Raw genomic sequence first — 18,273 nt, 5'->3', positions numbered from 1 at the left:
AACGAAGCGGAACAGGGCGCTGCCCAAAGCACAGTCAAGGTTCCAGTTAACGTTCTCCCAAACAACAACAGAGCAGGCCACACCGAGGTCATAAGTATAATACTTTTGGGCTAGGTCCAAACGTCAGACGATTTGCGGAGCGTGATGTCTGACGATGTTAGGCAGTCATACGGAACATGTGATGCCTATGCAGCTTGACGAACGGTCGCCGTTCGTCAAGCTGCCGTTCGTCGAGGTCGACCTTGACGAAATTGGCTTGGTCGTGGTGTCCCGACGAATGAGCGGCGAGCTATGCATTTTCTTTTCTGAATTGGTTGTTGGTATTGTGGAGCATCTCGCCGCCACCCTTTGGTCGCTTTTATCTTCTCTCTCCCTCCTCTTGCTGTCTGGATTCTCCTTTTGTTCTCGTAGCGAGGGAAAAAAAGTTCTGAAGGAACCAAGTGTAATTGTGGTTTGAGATTTGAGATTTGAACCCCAAGCTGAGGTTATAACCAGCTTAGCGCCACTTTTCTTTCTCTGTTCGACGCACAGACCGAGATCATGCCTGTACGTGTCACGCTGCCCTGCCCTGTCGCTGCCGTTGTTGTTGCCACCGTGCCTGAATCGTCAAGCTTTCGAGGCTGATGGGCGACGGCAGACGCGTGTGTCGATGTTTTTTCTGCTGCCACCTGTTTAATGAGCATGTGCTCACACGATATGATGTCCGTGCGTTTTGGGACGTGTGCTCTTGATTTGGCAGCTCGCTGTCGATCTCCTGAACCCTCGCCCTGAGGATGAGGCCCGCAAGCACAAGCTGAAGCGCCTTGTGCAGAGCCCCAACTCTTTCTTCATGGTGAGTCACTTTAGACATTCTAGCCAACGAGCTGCCTTACCACTTCTCTGGATATGTTCGGGTCTCTTCAGCTCGTGGTCCTCGTGGTGACATGATGGTTTTCTCAATCTTGAGAAAACATTTTCTCGAGCCGAGCCATTTATGGTCTATCAAAGGCAGAGCCACGGCTACAGGACTATTCTTGCAGACAAGAGGCTGCTTACACATCACACGGGCACCAGTCTTTGCGAACATGTTTAGCTGATGCTCCCAATCTTCTGATCGTGTTTCTCGTTTTGTAGGATGTGCGTTGCCCCGGCTGCGCCAACATCTCCACCGTCTACAGCCACGCCCAGACTGTTGTCATGTGTGGCGAGTGCTCGCAGATCATCTGCCGTCCCTCTGGTGGCAAGGCCCGTCTTACGGAAGGTGTGTGTTTTCAATGTGCTCAATTTGACGTTTAAGACTGGGTCATTTGGTCTCGCTCCACCCTGTTTGGTTTTCTGTTGGCTGACTTCCTGTTTGCCTTGCTCTTGTCTCTTCCCCTGTTAACAGGCTGCTCTTTCCGCAAGAAAAAGATGTTCTAAGCTGGCCCTTTGAATCGAACGCAGACGCTCAAACCTTTTTGCCTCTCTTTTTTTTTTTTTTTTTTTTTTTTTTTTTTTTTCCCACCCATTCCAAATGTCGCATCTATCATTCTTTGCCTCCTGTTTGCTCAGCTCACCAGCCGTCGGATGAAGCAAGAATTGTTGACTCGTCGTGTCAAGCGTGGCTATGGAGGTTGCTGCCTTCTTGTCTTGGGTCAGGGTTAGGAAGCGTATGCACATGTAGTCAAGCTGCCCGTTCTTCGATATGTGCCAGGCACGGTAGGGCAACCGCCGAGTAGCTATTTTGGTTTTTTACAGATAGGGGTCAATTTCCAGGCAGGCAGTCTGCGTTGGACATGGGCATGCGCACCACAACCCCGTTAAGCCCTCAGGGCTGGCACCACCCATTTGATTGGTACACTAGTTATTGGGTCCCGGCGAGCAAAAAAAATGCATCAAAAAAGTCACCAGTGGCCTGAAACATGCTCTTATGACTGCTGTTGGTGTGTGAGGATGGCGACCGCCAAGTCGGGGCAGGAGCAGTGCGTTTCATAGATGAGGTGTTCTGGGTGGGCGGCAAAGTCGACATCATCCATCTCGAAACGGCGTAAGATCAGGGTGCGATGACGCGCTTGAACAATGACATGGGGCACGGGCGTGTGCGCGCCCTCTTGGGCTGCAGCATCTGGCTGGACAGCCACAACACCCACCACCTCGCTTAGTGGCAACATGTGGTATAGGGACGGAGACTTGCCCTGGAGCGTGTCGCCCACGTCAACCGAGTAGAGGTGGTCGCGGCACACGAGCCAGGCCAGCACACGCTTGTCGCCGGGGGTTACGAGCCAGACATGGTCCCAAAATTCAAGCTGGGCTTCAGCTGGTAGCAAGGACCTGTAAGGGCACTCGTCCACACTGCGTGGCGAGCGCGTGCCTGTGGGTTTGGCCGCATGGTTGACCCAGGCGTCCGGGATGGGCTCGGCCGATGCAGGAAGAGTGGGGCACAACTGCAGCCGTGTGTTGGGCTCGACGGGCTGGTTGGCAAAGAGAGGGAGACCCAACACGTAGGCAAGGCCGTGGCGGTCAGCCTCGGAATCTGCTTCGGTACCTGGAATGCGCACTGCAGGGTCCACCTGCAAGAGAGAACGGATCAGCTCAGCGGCTTCGCGAGGCAGCCACGCCGGCAGCTTGTACTCTGCTTGGCAGATGGCCTCAAACATCATGTATTGCGAGGGCTGATCAAAGACGTGCTCCCCCGTCAGAAGGAAGTAGAAGCTGCAGGCGAAGGACCACCAGTCTGAGGCGTAGGTGGAGGGCTTGGCGTTGAGAATTTCCGGGGGCACGAATTCAGGTGTGCCCACAAAGGAAGACTTGCGCCCGCGCCCGTGCGCAACGATGGACTTGGAGCCCGCAAAGTCGGTCAGCTTGACGTGGAGTTGATGATCCAGCAGGCAGTTGTCAGGCTTGACATCCCGGTGCACAAAGCCTTGCTCATGGCAAAAGCCAATAGCCTCGGCCAGCTGGCGGGCAAGAAAGGTGGCGTCTCCCAAAGCCAGGGGTCCGAGCGCCGCGACCAGTTGCTGCAGGTCACCGTTGTTGCACAGCTCCAGTGCAAAGCACAGGCTATCGCTGTCTTGGTACGTAAAGAGGAGGGCCACCACATGAGCTGGGTTGCGAAGTTGAATCAGCGCCTCCTTCTCGCGCATGACCTCGTGCGTCTTCTTCTCGCGAGTGATAAACTTCTTATTGATGACCTTGACGGCGCAAGCGCGGCCGCTTTCCCGCTCCGTGGCCTGGAGCACGGTCGAGTAGGATCCGCGCCCAATCTCCTCCCCCAGCACAAAATCAGCCCCAGTCCGCGCGCGCTGATCCGTAATGGGCCGGCCATGCTCGGGCGCCGGCCGTGTCGCCCGTTCGGCACGAAACGCCAATATTTGTGCCCACTGACGATCCATGGTATCTTCTGGTCGAGCAAACTTACTCTGATCCCGTTCTCCCCGCGCATACACGCACACACACACACACACCTCTCTCTCTCTCTCTCTCTCTCTCTCTCTCTCTCTCTCTCTCCTCTCTCTCTCTCTCTCTCTCTCTCTCTCTCTCTCCTCTCTTTTCTCTCTCTCTCTCTCTCTCTCTCTCTCTCTCTCTCTCACTTTGTTTTTGAGGCATCGGCCGGAGCGCTGTTGGATGAAGATTGGGCAGTCGTCCATGGCACGGCGTGCACGATCGGCCAGCAGTGGCACGGCCACGTGGCGGGGCTTGGTGGACCGGCTCGACCCACGCAGCGTGCGATTGGATGCAGACCTGTATGAATTGCTCGGGGTGGATGATCAAGCCCATGCTCGTCGTTTGGAGCGACGACTGACCCTTTTGCAAGGGCAACATGTTGCCCTTGGCACAGTCGTTCAGCTCTACCGCGCCCATGCCATTTTGCTCAACCCTGCTGCACGCGCCGCATATGATGCGGCCCTGTGCGCCCACCTGCAACGCCGCTCTCACCACCGCCCTTGGCCCGCCACAACGCGGTGACAAACTCAACGCAAGGACTCGCCTACTCGATTGATCAACCAACGCGCAGCAAACGCACGACAAGGACACCTCGCGCGAACAAGTCCTGCCTTGGCTCTACAATCACTACTGGAATTTGGAAAAGTCCATCTTGAGTTGGATCGTCGGGTTACGCGCCCCTGCACTTGCGCCCGCCGCTGCGCCCGCCTGTGCCTGCACGGTATCATTGATGAGATCGAGTCAGCCGTCAACGTCCCGCCAACGCAACGCTCGCGACCAAGCCCTGGCGCCTTGTTCCATCCATTTTCACCCAAAAGCATCTTCAATATCACGTACCCCTTGTCGGATGGCGCTCTCCAGCCGCGTCTTGAGCTGAGGAGTGGCCGCAATGACGGCCTTGAACGCTTCAGGATGCGCTGGACCCACCTGTGCACACCACGTACCCCCGACACAAGGGTCAGCGGCAAAGCCAAGAATCCCATCCCCAGCAACTCCCGTGGCAACAATAAACAAGAGGCGGCAATGTCAGAACCGAGGGGCGCCATGCTGGAACTGACCGCCTTGACAGCCGCTAGTGCATGTTGATGTACGCTGGCCATAGGCGGCGCTACAGCGCCATCTTGAAGCAACGCAATCAACAGTGGTAGTCCCAGCGCCATAGCTGACGTGACGGCATCTACTTTGACCAGGCCGGTGCATGCCCCACGCAAATCAGCACCGGTCCCCACACTTCAGTAGCAGGCACACGCCACACGTTACCTGAATCACAAATCTTGAAAAACTGCAAAATGCCGTCGATGCACGCCTGCACACAACGTGCATGCTGCCAATGTCACCCCCACGATGCGATGCACAAGCCAAGTGAATTCAATGCATGCACGTCAGTGGAAGAATTGAGTGTGCGCAGAGCCCTGCCCCATCGCCACATCTCCTGTCACTTTATCTTCCTCTCATCCTCACTTTGCCTTTGCCACACGCACCAATTCCACGTGCTCACACAAGCTAGAGCGCATAGACGTACCTCTGTTGTGGTGGGTTTGGCCGTCACTGCTCGAGATACACAAGCGTACATACCCTGCACCACCGCTCGTGAGCAGGCTGCGCCCAAGACTTTCCGGTGTTCAGCCTCCAGCAACGTGCACCCCAATTTGCTGGCAATCAAGGCCGTCTAAGCAGATTACAGCCGGTTCCAGCCAATCAAATCAGCGTGTGACGCCTCCGTAAACGAAACACGAAATGCACAGAAGATAGTGATCAAACCAATCATCTTGGACACCACATGATGTACCTTGGGCCATTTGTCTGCCGACGCAATGTCAGCCTCAATCTCCTCCCCCAACAGACTTGCCATATCTGTGCCGCTGAAAAGCTATCAACACAAAGCACACGGCAGTAAGCTTGACGATTGAAACGCAGCTTCCTTTACGTTGAATAAACAAGAGTCGCAGTCCAGGCTCGACGTGCGCACCTCAGCACTGTGCTGCACAGTCTTGAAAAGGGCCAAGAGCAAGGCGCTTTTGGCCGCATCCGTTTCATCTGCACAGGGATAGGGATGAGGTGCGCCAATGGCAGGTTACATGCTCACAAGAATTGGGCCCAAATGCATGCCGCCACAATAGCCACGCAACGCTGCGTACTATACCTGCACGTAGGGAGGTTAGAAGCGTCTTCAGGGCTTGTTGGCGCACCGTGACTGGAATTTCAGAGCGCTGCATCAAAGCTTCAAGCAAGGGAATCACCCGCTTGCCCAATTCCATCTCCGTCCCAATCACGTCGAGCATGAGGCGGAAAGTGAGGGCACTGAGCTGAGCCACCTGTGTGGCGTCATCGCTCCGCGCGGTACAGCACCGTGAACACAAATCAATCGCGGCCACAACCTCCTCGATCGTGAGGTGCTGCCCGGCTGGCAGCTCGGACGACGCCACAAATCGTTGCTCGTGATTGAGCGATGGAAAGCGCGACACCACGACAAGAACCGCCGAGTCAAAAGCACTTTGTACCGTGTCCGCCGGACCGTCTGGCTGCACCAAACCCTCCCAGGCCACCAAGATGTGCCGCACAAGATTGGGCACCGAGTATTGCGGCGTCAGCGCACGCGTGACCAGCAAAGTCTGCAGCAGCACGCGCAGTTCAGCCACTACGGCATCCTCCCGTACCACGCTTGGACAGCGCCGCAGCGTGGTGCTCAAAGCCTGGCAGGTAACGCCCAGGTCCACCTCACCCTGGTGCGAAGCAGCGTCTTTGACAAGGATGCCCAGAAGCACGTAAAAGCTGGGCGTGGGACGGCCCTCATCCTCCAGCAGCACCACTTCGGCGGCTGCCAGCGCTAGATCCACATGCACGGCTTCGTAGTAACCCCGGACCGTTGACCGAGTGCCCTCAAAATAGAAAGCCCCACTCTTTGGCACCTGATTGCTGTACTCTGGCGGCAGACACACCATGGCGTAGTCTTGCAACGCAGCCTGCCATCCATCACCCAGACGTGCCTGAAGCGGCGCCACCTCCTTGTTGAGGGCAGCGGCCTTGGACGTATCAGCCTGACTTGCCAAGTACACTGTGGCAAATGCCTTGAGCACCCCCAGCCTGAACATGGTCGTAGCTCGCTCATTGTAGCTGGACAGAGGAGGCTCTTCAAAAGTATCGAGACACTTGCGAAGCAAGCCGACAAGTCGGTCCAAGTCGGGGCTGATGCCACTCGCAATCCATGACGCGCACACCTACCCAAGGAAAAGAATGCATAAGAAGCCATGATCGAGGGGAAATCAGGCACGCGCATCAAAGGAAAAAAATAGATATAAAACATGAAAAGCGAAGGAAGGAGCAAGAGTCACGCGCAAGCAGCAGCAGCACAGTGATAGTCACAACAAAGTGACTGACTTGGCAGGCAGTGTACTTGACCAACGGAGAGACATCCTCCCCAAATGCTGGACGGAGGGCGGACGTAACTTGAGCTTGGTACTGCTCCAGCAGCGCGTGACCAGGACCCAGTTCAACGTCCGTCGCAGCAGCAAACGCCGTGATGATGCGCTCCAGCGTTTCCAGGCCCACCTGTCGGAGCTGGTCGACCGTTGCACTAGCCGCAATGAAGGCCGTGCGAATAATCTCGCTCAAGCGCAAAACGAGATAATCCCCACCGGCCTGCGTCGCTGCGGCCTGATCGAGGTGTGGGTTGACCGCGTCCGTACTAGTAGCCTCCACGCAAACCTGGATGATGCGTTTGACGCAGTTGACAGCAAACACCTTGGTCTGCCACCGTGTTGGCAGCACAGTGCGTGCGGTCGTAGCAACATGCACGCGGGCCGCGTCCTCATCCTCATCCTCCTCGGGCTGTGCTTGATAGGAACTGGCCTGAAAGTCACCGCCCCGAACGCACACACACACACACACACACACACACACACACAATGGGGTCAGCTTGCACAGTATCCTTGATACAAAAAATACAAAAATTGAGCCGAGCTCGAAGATCCTGCCCAGACTTGACTATTTCCATGCTCGCGCTTACCTGAGATTCTTTTTCAGTGGCGCCCGAGAGAACCGAGTTGCACAATAGCAACCAATGACTCGGGTGCTCAGCAGCGAGAGCAGCAAGCAGCTCCTGAATGACCTGCCGCACATCTTCCTGCATCCGCGTATCGTCCTCCCCGTCCATCATACGGAAGAGATGCTTATCCAGATCCGAACCCGCCTTGAGGACCTGTGCAGCCTCCCGCTGGGCGAGTTGCTTCAGGATGACCACGGCCGCATGCCGCAGTTGCAAGTGCTCAGATGCTAGTTCGCGCTGTAAGACCGGTACGAGCTCAACGATGGCAACATGCTGAGGCGTAAAGACGGTCATTTGCTGGAAGGCATTGAGGGCTGCCAACTGGATGGGCGGTGCTGTGGCATTGAGCATTTCGCGCAGCAACACTTGCAGGTACGAACGGTACTCATCAAGCACCTGCAGCTCTGGCCCGCTCGACGTGATGAGGGCATTGATGGCTGCACCTGCTCCAGCTTGCACGTCAATGGCTGCATCACCCAAGATCACTTGCGCACAAAGATCAAAGGTTGCCTCTTGCATGGGACGATACTCGTAGCCGGCAGCGTCGATTAGCGTGGCTAACGACCGCATGGCCCACACAGCGGCTACTGAATTCTGATCGCGGGTCCATGTGGTCATGATTTGTACAGTACGTGACACATAAGCGCTGGTATTGAGTGAGCCGCCGTAGCGATGCATGCATGTGATGGCGCCAATCAGACCAGTCACAGTGATCAGATTCTTTTCCTACGAAAAGTGCGCGCAGATCAGATTTGTTCAAAAGGCAAGGGGTGCTCGGTGCTTCTGCCACGCACACGGGTCAGAGACTTGCATACCTTGGACAGCAGCTCCAACACGCGTGGAATTTCAATGGCAATGAGTTTTTCATTTCCGAGCTGTGCAAGACGCCCCATCGCTTCTGCCGCAGCGCTGCGCAAGGCACTCTCCTCAGACTGCAACGAGCTGAACACGAGATCCAACCCGGCTTTGATGACCTGTCAATGGTGGGGCACATCAAAGCATCACGTCACAATACGTAGTGAGCAGTCAATTACCATGATGAGCGTGATGTTCGTGCTGTCTCCCAAGGCCTCACTCGTCTTCGCACCCTACTCAAAAAATTAGCGGTCAGTGTCGACCGACCTTTTCTTTGCCAAGCTTTTTGCGAAGGGCAGCAAAAGCCCGCAACCCGCTCAAGACGGCTGCAAAAATGTTGAGGGCAACGGCCGTCCTGCAGCGCCGAGCGTCACGTTGGCCGGATCAGATGAAGCACACACACACACACATACGGCTTTTAGGGCGGTCGGCGACGAGTGACGGTGCCTCAAGTAAATGCGTTGAGCAAAAAAGGAGGAGGGCCGAAGGGTCACACACCGTTGTGGGCCGGGCTTGACGGCAGCCATGGCTTTTTGGAAATGTTCAAAAAGCTGAAAACGGTGCTTATGCGCGCCGAGAACGGGAAACAATTGACCAAACAGCACGACAGCCGCATTCACAACGGATACGTCAGTGGGGAAGGGGGCGGTGTCCTAGCGGCATGATGCGCCATGAGCAGGACATGAGTGTGCACTTGTATGATATGCAGAGAAAACAGCAAAGGTGGTGGGAGAAGCAAACACACCTGCACGGCACAATCAGGTCGAACGAGGTGCGTCAGGTCAAACTCAATGGCTTCAATGCCATTGCCCAAGACAGCCTGGAGCTGATGTTCAATGACGTTGTAGTCACTTTCGGCAGGTAGGTCCATGAGGTCGTGGTCATCGCGGTGGCAGAGGCCGGGCAGCAATGTGTTGGTAGCAGTACTGGCGGGCGTTTCGGCCAGCGTGATATCTGCCACGAGAAGGAGAAGTAATCTGGAGAAGGAATCCTCAAACATGGACAGTGGCAGTAGACTCAGGCCCTCGTACAGACGAGCGCGCAGGCGCTGCAGGTTACCCTCCACTCGCTGCTGTACTCGCGCTGCAAACTTGGGAAGAGCCAAGACTTGCTCAGCCATGCGCACATACAGCTGGGCCACAGTGCGCTGAGCATCCACGGTCACCAGCGAGGTGCAGTGGCGAAGAAACATGTGGAGAAGATGTGCAAGTCCAGAGCGAGTCTCAACCCAGACGAGGGCCGAAAGCTCGTCGGCCTTGGCCTCAATCTTCTCCAACACCTTGAGGCTGCCATGCCAATACTTGACAAGGTCGGCCAAGTGCTGACTGATGGCTGCACTGCCCATGGACATGAGGCTGGACAGAAGATACCAGCCCGCTTCCACTTTGTATACGACCGAGGGCTTGGCCTATTATTGGTTATTCGATATGTGCGCGACAATGAGGCTTGAACCAAATGTGGTGTACGTCGGCTGCTATTAAAAGCCAAGGGGTGGCAATTGGAGCTACGCGGCTAACCTTGGGTCCCTCGGCGTCCTTGGCCGCCAAAACAAATTTGGTAGCCATGTTGTAGACTATGGAACAGAGCTCTTGCGGTAAACCGAGGGAGGCGGCACTGCTGCCACATAGGCCCGCACCGAGGCATAGCTGGCAGACGAGGCATCGAGCGCAAATGGGGATTGTGATGAAGTGCAATGGCTCAAGACATGGGCCACATCAACTCGCGGCTACGTACCGCAGCACCCTGAAAGGCAGTTGGTTGACTTCTGAACTGTTCCACTCGCGTAACGCATTGTTTGGCTAGTTGCGCAGCGCGGGCTGGCACCACCTCAAGCAAGGCCCGCACGCATCTATGGTCGGCAGTGCATATTTGTGAGCTCATTGCAGAGCGGCCAAGGTGCTTTGCACGGAGAAGAATGGGGTAGCTACCTGGCTGTGGCAGCCCGAGAGGCGGTGCAGGGGCTGATAGAAGCCTCAAGCAAGGGTGTGACGAGTTGCTCATAGGATTGGGCCACCGCATGACCTAGGATGACAATGAGGTCGCCCATGGCCTCCAAGGCGCAGGCCAGGCCTGGGTTATCCAGCCCCGAGTTGGTCAGCGCAGGCAAGCTCGTGGCGCTGGCTTGAGCCGAGATTTGAGCGACTTTGCCCTCGACGTAGCTCTTGAGCGCCATCAAAGTGTCAGAGCGGCCCTTTTGGCCCAAGCGACGGCCCAAGGCGTCCACAATCACAAAGTGGATGGCCCGACGTAAGTGGAGAGCTGACGTAGGAGTGGGCATGGTCTTGGCGTTGTCAAAGACGGCTAGCAGCAGTGCACAGAGCTCTGCGCAGCGAGCTTCGAGCCAGGTACCACCCATGCCTTGTAGGAACAGAGTCAAGCCAATACTGAGCGTGGCCCGGAACTACCGCGCATTATGGAGCCCAGGCCAAGCGGAGGCACAAGGCAACGTTGTTAGACAGCGGGCATGTGGCAATCTTGCAGCTACAAAGGGCTTCCTTCGGCATTGTGTTGGGAGCGAGGCGTCTTACCTCAGGCTGGCTAGTGCTGGCCGCACGAACAAAGAGAGTGTTGATGACGTCCATGAGCATGGGCAAGTCAACCCGGCGCGACGAACGGGCGCCGGCATATGTGTTGGGGTCTAAGGCACGCTGGCAGAGCGTGGCTAGCGTGCGACTCAAGCTAAGGCGAACGTGCTGGTTGGCCCCCTGGTGGTTGCGATAAAATCCGTGAGGCAAGGCATTTGTATCTGTAGAAGGCTCGTGCTGGGCAGTGAACAAGGCACGCACCTCGGCAGCGCGGCAAAGTAAAGTCAAAGCACCGTCAAAGTCATTCTGGTGCACATAGCCTGACTGCGGGGCGGGAAGCAGGAACCACATCAAAGTCAAAGATTCAGGAGCGGTATTTTAATTAAGCATGCACATTAAGTGGGCCATTTGTGACGAAACAAACCTGAAGACTCATGCTGGCAACCAGCCCGGCCGCTTCGGAACGGACGTATGGGTCTTTGTCCTGCAGACATTGTCTAATCGACCCGGGAAGCAATTTGAAAGAATAGAAACCGGTGCGCACGTAAGAAGTTTGCTTGGGAATGGAGGAGGGCCGCAGCACAGGAGGCCTACTTTGCGGCTTTGTAGGTGTCTTTGGCAAACACATCTGCGGCCGAGGCTAAACCAGGTTGGCGGGTAGCAAAGGAAGCACGGTTGGTCAGGTTACATTGCTCGTGCCAAAAGTCGTGAAGAGAACGCAGTTGGCGGGGTGTGCCGCAGGCAACTGGGTGCCGACAGGCGCGTACCCAAGCCGATGAAGACGTTGTTGAGCGAACGCAGATACACGCGCTTGGTTAAATCCTTTCAAAGCATGAGTCAGAGTGCCTTGTCATTAGCTTTGGAGAGTGTCTTGTGTTCCATATTATTGAGGAGACGGAGCAGGAAGCGCAGGGAGGTCATGCCAGTCGAGCGCTGGGACTCACGTCTGCTGCACGCAGGGTTCGCAGCATAACGGGAACGACATCGTTCGCGAAGGAAGTCATCTAGAAGGTTGATGATGGGAATCAGCAAGAATGAGGACATGTTAATCAGACATCAGGGTGGTCACAAAGAAACATGGCCGCTTGCTACGCACGGAGCGAGATAGGCTTGTGCACAGGTGGCCAAAGACAACGGCGGCACAGCTATTAGCAGTTTCAGGACAAGATGTGAGCCACTTGACGGAGCGCCCTCTTCAAAAAAAAGGAACCTGCACTCCTGCCAGGATGAAAACGTAGGCTACGAGGAGCTGGATGGTAGGGGAGACGAGATGACGCACAGGCGAGCACGCTGAGTGTTTTGGCCATCGTCGCGGGCTCTGAGGCAATCCGTGAGCTGATTGGCTACTTGATTGAGCTGAAAGCATGCGGCATGATCAGATGCGGGCTACCGTCGGCAGCAGACGAAAAGACGGTGAAAGAGAGAGGAAAGGTCGAACCTTGAGCGTGCCTGTCTTTTCGAAGATGGCTGCATAGGTGGCGCCCACACGCTCGCTGGGTCATGGCCAGTGAACCAAAAAATGTGGGAGCAGTACTGATCAGCGCTTGCGGGCAAAACAACAACAACAACAACACCAAGACGATTCAGGGTGCAAAGGAAGCGCAAACGTCATTTGCAGGCCAACACACCGCACGAGGTGTCCCGTGGTGACAGGCAAAAGATCGCTGAGCTTCTTGAGGGCCGGATCGACTTGAGCCTTGAGGCTCGCCTGTGCAATGAGCGACGAGCAGACGTGACAAGTCATTGGCAGGGTGCTTCGGCGCCAACGTGCATGCTGGGCCCGTGGGCAAAGCGTGTCCTCTTGCGCTTGCCAGTCATCACAAACACCTGCTGCAGGGCAAGCAGCTCCAACCACGTACAGCATCGGCAGTCAGAAACTGGTGACGGGTCGTATGCAGCCAGCGCAGCTGATCAAAAATTGGACTTGCGTGCGTCATGGCTCAGAGGTCAACAAAGGCGCATCCACACGCCTTTGCCCCAGCCACACACAACCAATCAATCAAACTCCTCGCCGACCCTGCCCTCCCCCCACCAGCACAAGAACACGCCCAAACCGCTCCCCTTCCCTCCCAGCTGCCGCCTCCTCTCGGAATTATTTTTTTTTTTTTGTGAGAAAGAGAGAGAGACGAGAGAGAGATGATGATGGTGAGAGAGATGTGAGATGTCACTGACTGATCAGTCTCTTTTCTCCTCACAACTAACTATCTCTCTCTGATTTTAACTCTCTTTGCCGTTTATGCCTTCTCTCTCTCTCTCTCTCTCTCTCTCTCTCTCTCTCTCTCTTCTCAAACCAATTCATTTGTCTCTCTCTCTCTCTCTCTCTCTCTCTCTCTCTCTCTCTCTCTCTCTCTCTCTCTCTCTCTCTCTCTCTCTCTCTCTCTCTCTCTTGTGGTAGTTGTGCTTTATTTCACTCTTTCTCACCAATTCATTCTCTCTCTCTCTCTCTCTCTCTCTCTCAAACCAATTCATCTCTCTCTCTCTCTCTCTTCTCAAACCAATTCATTTGTCTCTCTCTCTCTCTGTCTCTGTCTCTCTGTCTCTGTCTCTCTCTCTCTGTCTCTGTCTCTCTCTCTCTCTCTCTCTCTCTCTCTCTCTCTCTCTCTCTCTCTCTCTCTCTCTCTCTCTCTCTCTCTCTCTTGTGGTAGTTGTGCTTTATTTCACTCTTTCTCACCAATTCATTCTCTCTCTCTCTCTCTCTCTCTCTCTCAAACCAATTCATCTCTCTCTCTCTCTCTCTCTCAAACCAATTCATCTCTCTCTCTCTCTCTCTCTCTCTCTCCAATTTGCTTCAATTTTTTCTCTTCTCTCTCTGTGCTTCTTCTTCTTGCAAAAAAACTTTGAAGATGATGCGTTTGATGGCAGCGCTGTTGGTGCTGGGCATGGCTCAGGCCCAGATCCCGGCCAAGTGTGCCACCCCGCCTGAGTGGGAGGGGCGTGTGTCCACCTTTGATCACGGCAAGAACACCGAAGTCTTTTCCAAGATCAGCTACGATTCCCACAACAAGCGCCTGCGCTTTGTTGATGAGATTGATCCCCATCGTTCCGGCCAGTGAGTTGTTGTGTTGCCCTCTCGCTTGCTTTTGGGGAGGCAGAGCATGTCCGCGTGGCTCTTGAAGCAACGCACGCGGTTGTGGCGACAACGTCTCGTTTGGAAGTGCTCAAAAACTTGGCCGCGGCGTATCAACGCTGCCGATGATGGCCACGCATCGTGGCGCGTGCCACACCACCATGGCTGTTGCTCCTGACGTGATCATGCCTCATGCTTGTGATCTGCCTTGAAATTCGTCCCTTTCTTAGACACGTGTATGAGCGCCTGGTCCTGTTCAACGAGGGTGTGCAATACCTCGTCGACGTCACCGATCGTAACTGCACCAAGAGCCCCATCGATCCTCACTTTGAGTGGCATGCCTGGGGCATTCCCGACAACTCTACCTTCCAAGGCGAGTCCACAATCGGTGCCCTTGACTACACCATCACCCTGAGCTCGTGGGAAATGCCCGCCTACCAGCATCCTCGCGGCTGGGAATGGCACGGCCAGTTCACCACTGAATACTGCGTTCCCGTTTCCGAGGTCATTGCCTACGACGTGGCCGACTCCATCACTCGTCACTTTTTCGACCTCACCATCGGCATCAGCGACCCCAACGCGTTTGTGCCTCCCAGTAACTGCGAGTAAGCCCCTCTTTCCGATACGTCGCACAACCCTGCGAAGTTCTTGGTTCACAACAGGGATCCAGCCGTTTGTTGGCTCTCCCTTGCCAAGCCTTCAACCAAGGCGGCGATCAATTTATTGACAAGCTGAGCAGCTGGCATCAGTGACACCCAACCAACGGTCTCAAAAGCAGCTTCATCGATCTCTCGGTGAAGAAACACACACAAATGTGCTTGAAACTGAAGACCTTCAAAGCCTAAATCAATCCAGGAAAACAGTAAACCACCCCGCCATTTCCTTCTCAAGTCATTCTTGCCCCCTTACACGCCCAAGAGATGGACTTGGACTCGTGCATTGCGCGGTAGTGACGGTTGCTGCGCGGTGGCCCCCGGCAGCTCCAACAAGGCATTGCAGCGAGTGGCACTGGTCAAGTTTGAGCTGAGAAACCCCGGCTGTGGCACGACCACGGGCAAGGCTCCTGCTTCCGAAAACGCCAAAGCAATGCTGAGCTTGTGCCCCAACCCCCGCCAACGAGCAACAGAGAGCAGTCGGCTTACCGGTCACAGACGCCCATTCCAGCTCCACGCGTTGGAACTCGGGTCGCGCATCCAGCTTCACCTCTTCGGCCAAGGTTGCCCACAGGACGGGCAATCCCGTTGCTCGCCCCGCCAGCTTGTGCAGACAGGGCAACACAAAGAGATGCCACGTGACAAAGGCAGACACCGGATTTCCTATCGTCAGACATTCGCCAGATTACCATCGCCAGACTGGAGGTGAGGCAACGCAGACGTCCATTACGTTAATGGCAAGGCTCAGGATTGGCAGGTCCATCAGCCAAGCTAACATACCGGGCAGACCGAAGAAGGCTCGGCACCGTGAGTCTGTGCGAGAGAAGGTGCCCATGGTTGTTGGTTTGCCAGGCTTGAGCCACACTCGGCCAAATTGTACTTCGCCCCCCAGCGCAAAAATCATGTCCTTGACAAAGTCCTTCTCGCCTGCCAAGCCAGCAACTTGGGTGAGGCCAAGGAGGGTTGTTCAGCCTCACATCCACGCACATCCGCGCGCACGCACGCGCGCCGTGATTTGAGCAAAGCGCCTTTGCCTTCAACAGTTGGCATACCCATGGAAACGCCGCCCGACGTGATCATGACATCAACTTGATTGCACATGGTGCGTAAATGGCCCTCGAGTTGTTCCCGATCGTCTGGTAAAATACCACCGTCCACCACATCGAAACCATGCGCTCGAAGCAGATCCAGTAGCATGGGTCGGTTCCTGGCTCACCAAGTAACGGATGCCAAAACTCAGTATTAAGGCAAACACCAGACACCAAGGCACCCGATGCGTTTGGCAGCAGAGAACAAACTTACGTGTCAATGACCTGGTCTGCGCGCTGCTCATCGGCTGAGGCTGGGTCGGCAATCAGCTCGTCCCCGGTAGAGAACACACAAACGGTCGGCCGTGGCACCACATCCACCATTGCCACACGACACATTCGCAACAATGCACACTAGTGGCAAACCAATCCACACACCCACGCACATATGGTGTACATCAAGGAGAGGTGTAGTTATATGCCCAGGAAGAGTAGAGGAGACCCGTGCTACAGAGACTTACTTCGGCGGCACCGAGGGTGACACCAGCATCGAGTATAGTCGCTCCGGCCTGCACATCACAGCCCTGAAAAGCGGTCACAGCAAGCAAGCGATCAGCAAACCAGAGTCCTGCATGAAGCCGAGGCAGCTGAGACGGCTGGCATGCTAGGACTCAAATCAATCAGTCACAAACCGGAGGTCGGATATCTTGACCCTGGCTGACGGGATGAAGGATCTCAATACAGGCCTCCTCTGCACCCCCATCTTTGGTGGCAATGAGACGCGTGTCCTCCACCTGCACAACGGCGTCTGCACCGACAGGAACGGGGGCACCAGTCGAGATCCGAGCCGCCGCCCCAGCTGGCAGCTCACCGGTCCAGCCCGCACCTAACAAGTCCAGCGATGAGACGTTGAGACGGAAATGAGCTCGGGTGACCAGCTGCCACGAATGAAGCAGGCTGCGCTGCAGGGTGCGTCATCTGACCTGCCGTACTAACGCCTTGCACTGTCAGCTGAACAGGGCTGGCGGACGATTCCACATCAACATCAGCAGCCCGGACGGCATAGCCATCCTTTGGAGCCGGCAGGAGAAAGTCGGAGGAGGCAGGGAGGGGAAGGGTACATTGAGAAAATAGAAAGAACATATTCCTGGTAAGCTTTCACGTGGACTTTTTTGCGACGCGAGGTAGGGGTGAGCGGGCGCCTGGGTCCAGATCTTGGCCAAACCTTGATAGAGGCTGGATAGGCGGGAACGTTGACAGTGCTTGTGACGGGTGAGGCAAGCACCTCGTGCAGTGCTACTGCTGCCACGTCTCGCTGCACGGGACGTAGCGGAGTAAGCGCCTCCAGGCCACGCTGGCGAGCCATGGACCAGGGCAGCATGGGATAGGGAGATTTGCGGTGACGTGCGGCTGCCCCAGAGCCACGCTCAGAGGCCGTTTCACTGGGAACCGGAGGTGCTGCATAAAATACAGGATAGTCGCTCGTCTGCACGCTCGTAACGGGTGCATCTCGGCCACAATTGCAGCCCGTGTGTGCAGGAGGCGTGGGAGCCGACACGGTGTGATCCTGATTCCCTGTTGTGGCAGTGTCAGCTTGCATCGTATGGTGCACCTTTTGAACAGCACGCTTGCGACCCCGGATGGTATCGATGGCATGGCGCAGCACGGGATGCAACATTTCAGCGCACTCACGGCAGGCTTTTGGGCTGCCAGGCAGACAGATGATCAGGGTCTGACGCTTGACACCGGCGACAAACCGTGAGAGCGCTGCCATCGGAGTCTTGGCCAAAGATTGAACCGTCAGCATGGTGGCAATTCCGGGTGCTTCCCGATCCAACAGCCCGCGTACTGCCTCGGGTGTGACATCGCGAGCGTCCAGTCCCGTTCCACCGGTTGTCAGTATGCAGTCCGGGTCCCACTCGCGAATCCACGAGAGCATGGCCGCCTGAATCGCCTCCACATCATCATCCACAACGCCGCGCTCAACACGCTCAAACACCCCATCAAAAGCCTCCGCCAACACCCCGCCACTGGCATCCGTCGCCGCCGTCCGCGACGTCGTCACAGTCAACACCCCCAGCTGCATCAAGCCGTTCTCACAGCGACAACAATGTCATCCAAACTTGGGCGAGGTGTATTATGTATTTTACTTTTATCAAGGCAAGTGTGTGTGTGTGTGTGTGTGTGTGTGTGTGTGTGTGTGTGTGTGTGTGTGTGTGTGTGTGTGTGTGTGTGTGTGTGTGTGTGTGTGTGTGTGTGTGTGTGTGTGTGTGTGGTTTTGGCGGCAAAAACCTTCTTTTTTGTCGACCGATGGGCAATTGAGGAGACCGTTGCAAACCGTATTTTTTTTCATTTTTTTTTTAAACTCCATCTTGGTGCAGGGGCTTTGGTGCACGTCCTTCCAAGATGTTTGGCCTCGAGGACCGTGCGCTGCTCGGTGATCAACCGCACCTTGTTGTTTGTAATGATCGCGTCTATAAATGTCGCTTTGAATTTGCGAGGTACAGTTGAAATGCACTGCCTGGCGAGCCTCTTTCCCCAACCGTCTCTGGCCATCTACCTTGATGATGGCGCTTCGGGCATGCACGAAATGAGCGCAGCACTGCAGAAGAACAGTGGGCTCGTTTTTGCAAGCCTGTCGTGCAGAATCAGTTCCGTGTAAGCAAGCGTAGCGTACTGCAACAGACCTCGCGTTCTT

The 18,273-nt window shown here is 55.6% G+C and overlaps 3 protein-coding genes across 3 annotated transcripts; 1 reads left to right on the top strand and 2 right to left on the bottom strand.

Moving 5' to 3' along the window:
- Positions 1–1,886: 1,886 nt before the first annotated feature.
- Positions 1,887–12,645, bottom strand: MONBRDRAFT_34393 (uncharacterized protein; the record flags this gene model as incomplete). Its single annotated transcript, XM_001749944.1, has 31 exons — positions 1,887–3,575; positions 3,700–3,806; positions 3,877–3,946; positions 4,240–4,329; positions 4,461–4,579; positions 4,978–5,071; positions 5,192–5,272; positions 5,372–5,439; positions 5,546–5,717; positions 5,904–6,620; positions 6,781–7,251; positions 7,277–7,330; positions 7,409–8,173; positions 8,263–8,421; positions 8,570–8,657; positions 8,801–8,955; positions 9,048–9,710; positions 9,820–9,948; positions 10,037–10,151; positions 10,231–10,703; positions 10,831–11,007; positions 11,089–11,151; positions 11,252–11,324; positions 11,422–11,467; positions 11,595–11,649; positions 11,772–11,831; positions 11,924–11,972; positions 12,107–12,213; positions 12,266–12,320; positions 12,456–12,535; positions 12,595–12,645. The coding sequence occupies 31 exons, from the start codon at positions 12,643–12,645 to the stop codon at positions 1,887–1,889; spliced, it is 7,095 nt and encodes a 2,364-aa protein (XP_001749996.1).
- Positions 12,646–13,670: 1,025 nt separating this feature from the next.
- MONBRDRAFT_12156 (uncharacterized protein) lies at positions 13,671–14,503 on the top strand (the record flags this gene model as incomplete). Its single annotated transcript, XM_001749993.1, has 2 exons — positions 13,671–13,876; positions 14,125–14,503. 2 exons carry the CDS (start codon positions 13,671–13,673, stop codon positions 14,501–14,503), a joined length of 585 nt encoding a protein of 194 aa, XP_001750045.1.
- A 944-nt stretch (positions 14,504–15,447) lies between these two features.
- MONBRDRAFT_29540 (uncharacterized protein) lies at positions 15,448–17,661 on the bottom strand (the record flags this gene model as incomplete). Its single annotated transcript, XM_001749943.1, has 6 exons — positions 15,448–15,754; positions 15,850–15,989; positions 16,097–16,159; positions 16,268–16,461; positions 16,559–16,646; positions 16,801–17,661. The coding sequence occupies 6 exons, from the start codon at positions 17,659–17,661 to the stop codon at positions 15,448–15,450; spliced, it is 1,653 nt and encodes a 550-aa protein (XP_001749995.1).
- Positions 17,662–18,273: the final 612 nt, after the last annotated feature.

Source organism: Monosiga brevicollis, genomic scaffold (assembly GCF_000002865.3).
Source record: "Monosiga brevicollis MX1 MONBRscaffold_35 genomic scaffold, whole genome shotgun sequence".
Taxonomy (NCBI): Eukaryota; class Choanoflagellata; order Craspedida; family Salpingoecidae; genus Monosiga; species Monosiga brevicollis.
Note: the sequence above shows the minus strand (reverse complement) of the source record. Positions and strands in the feature narration are given on the sequence as shown.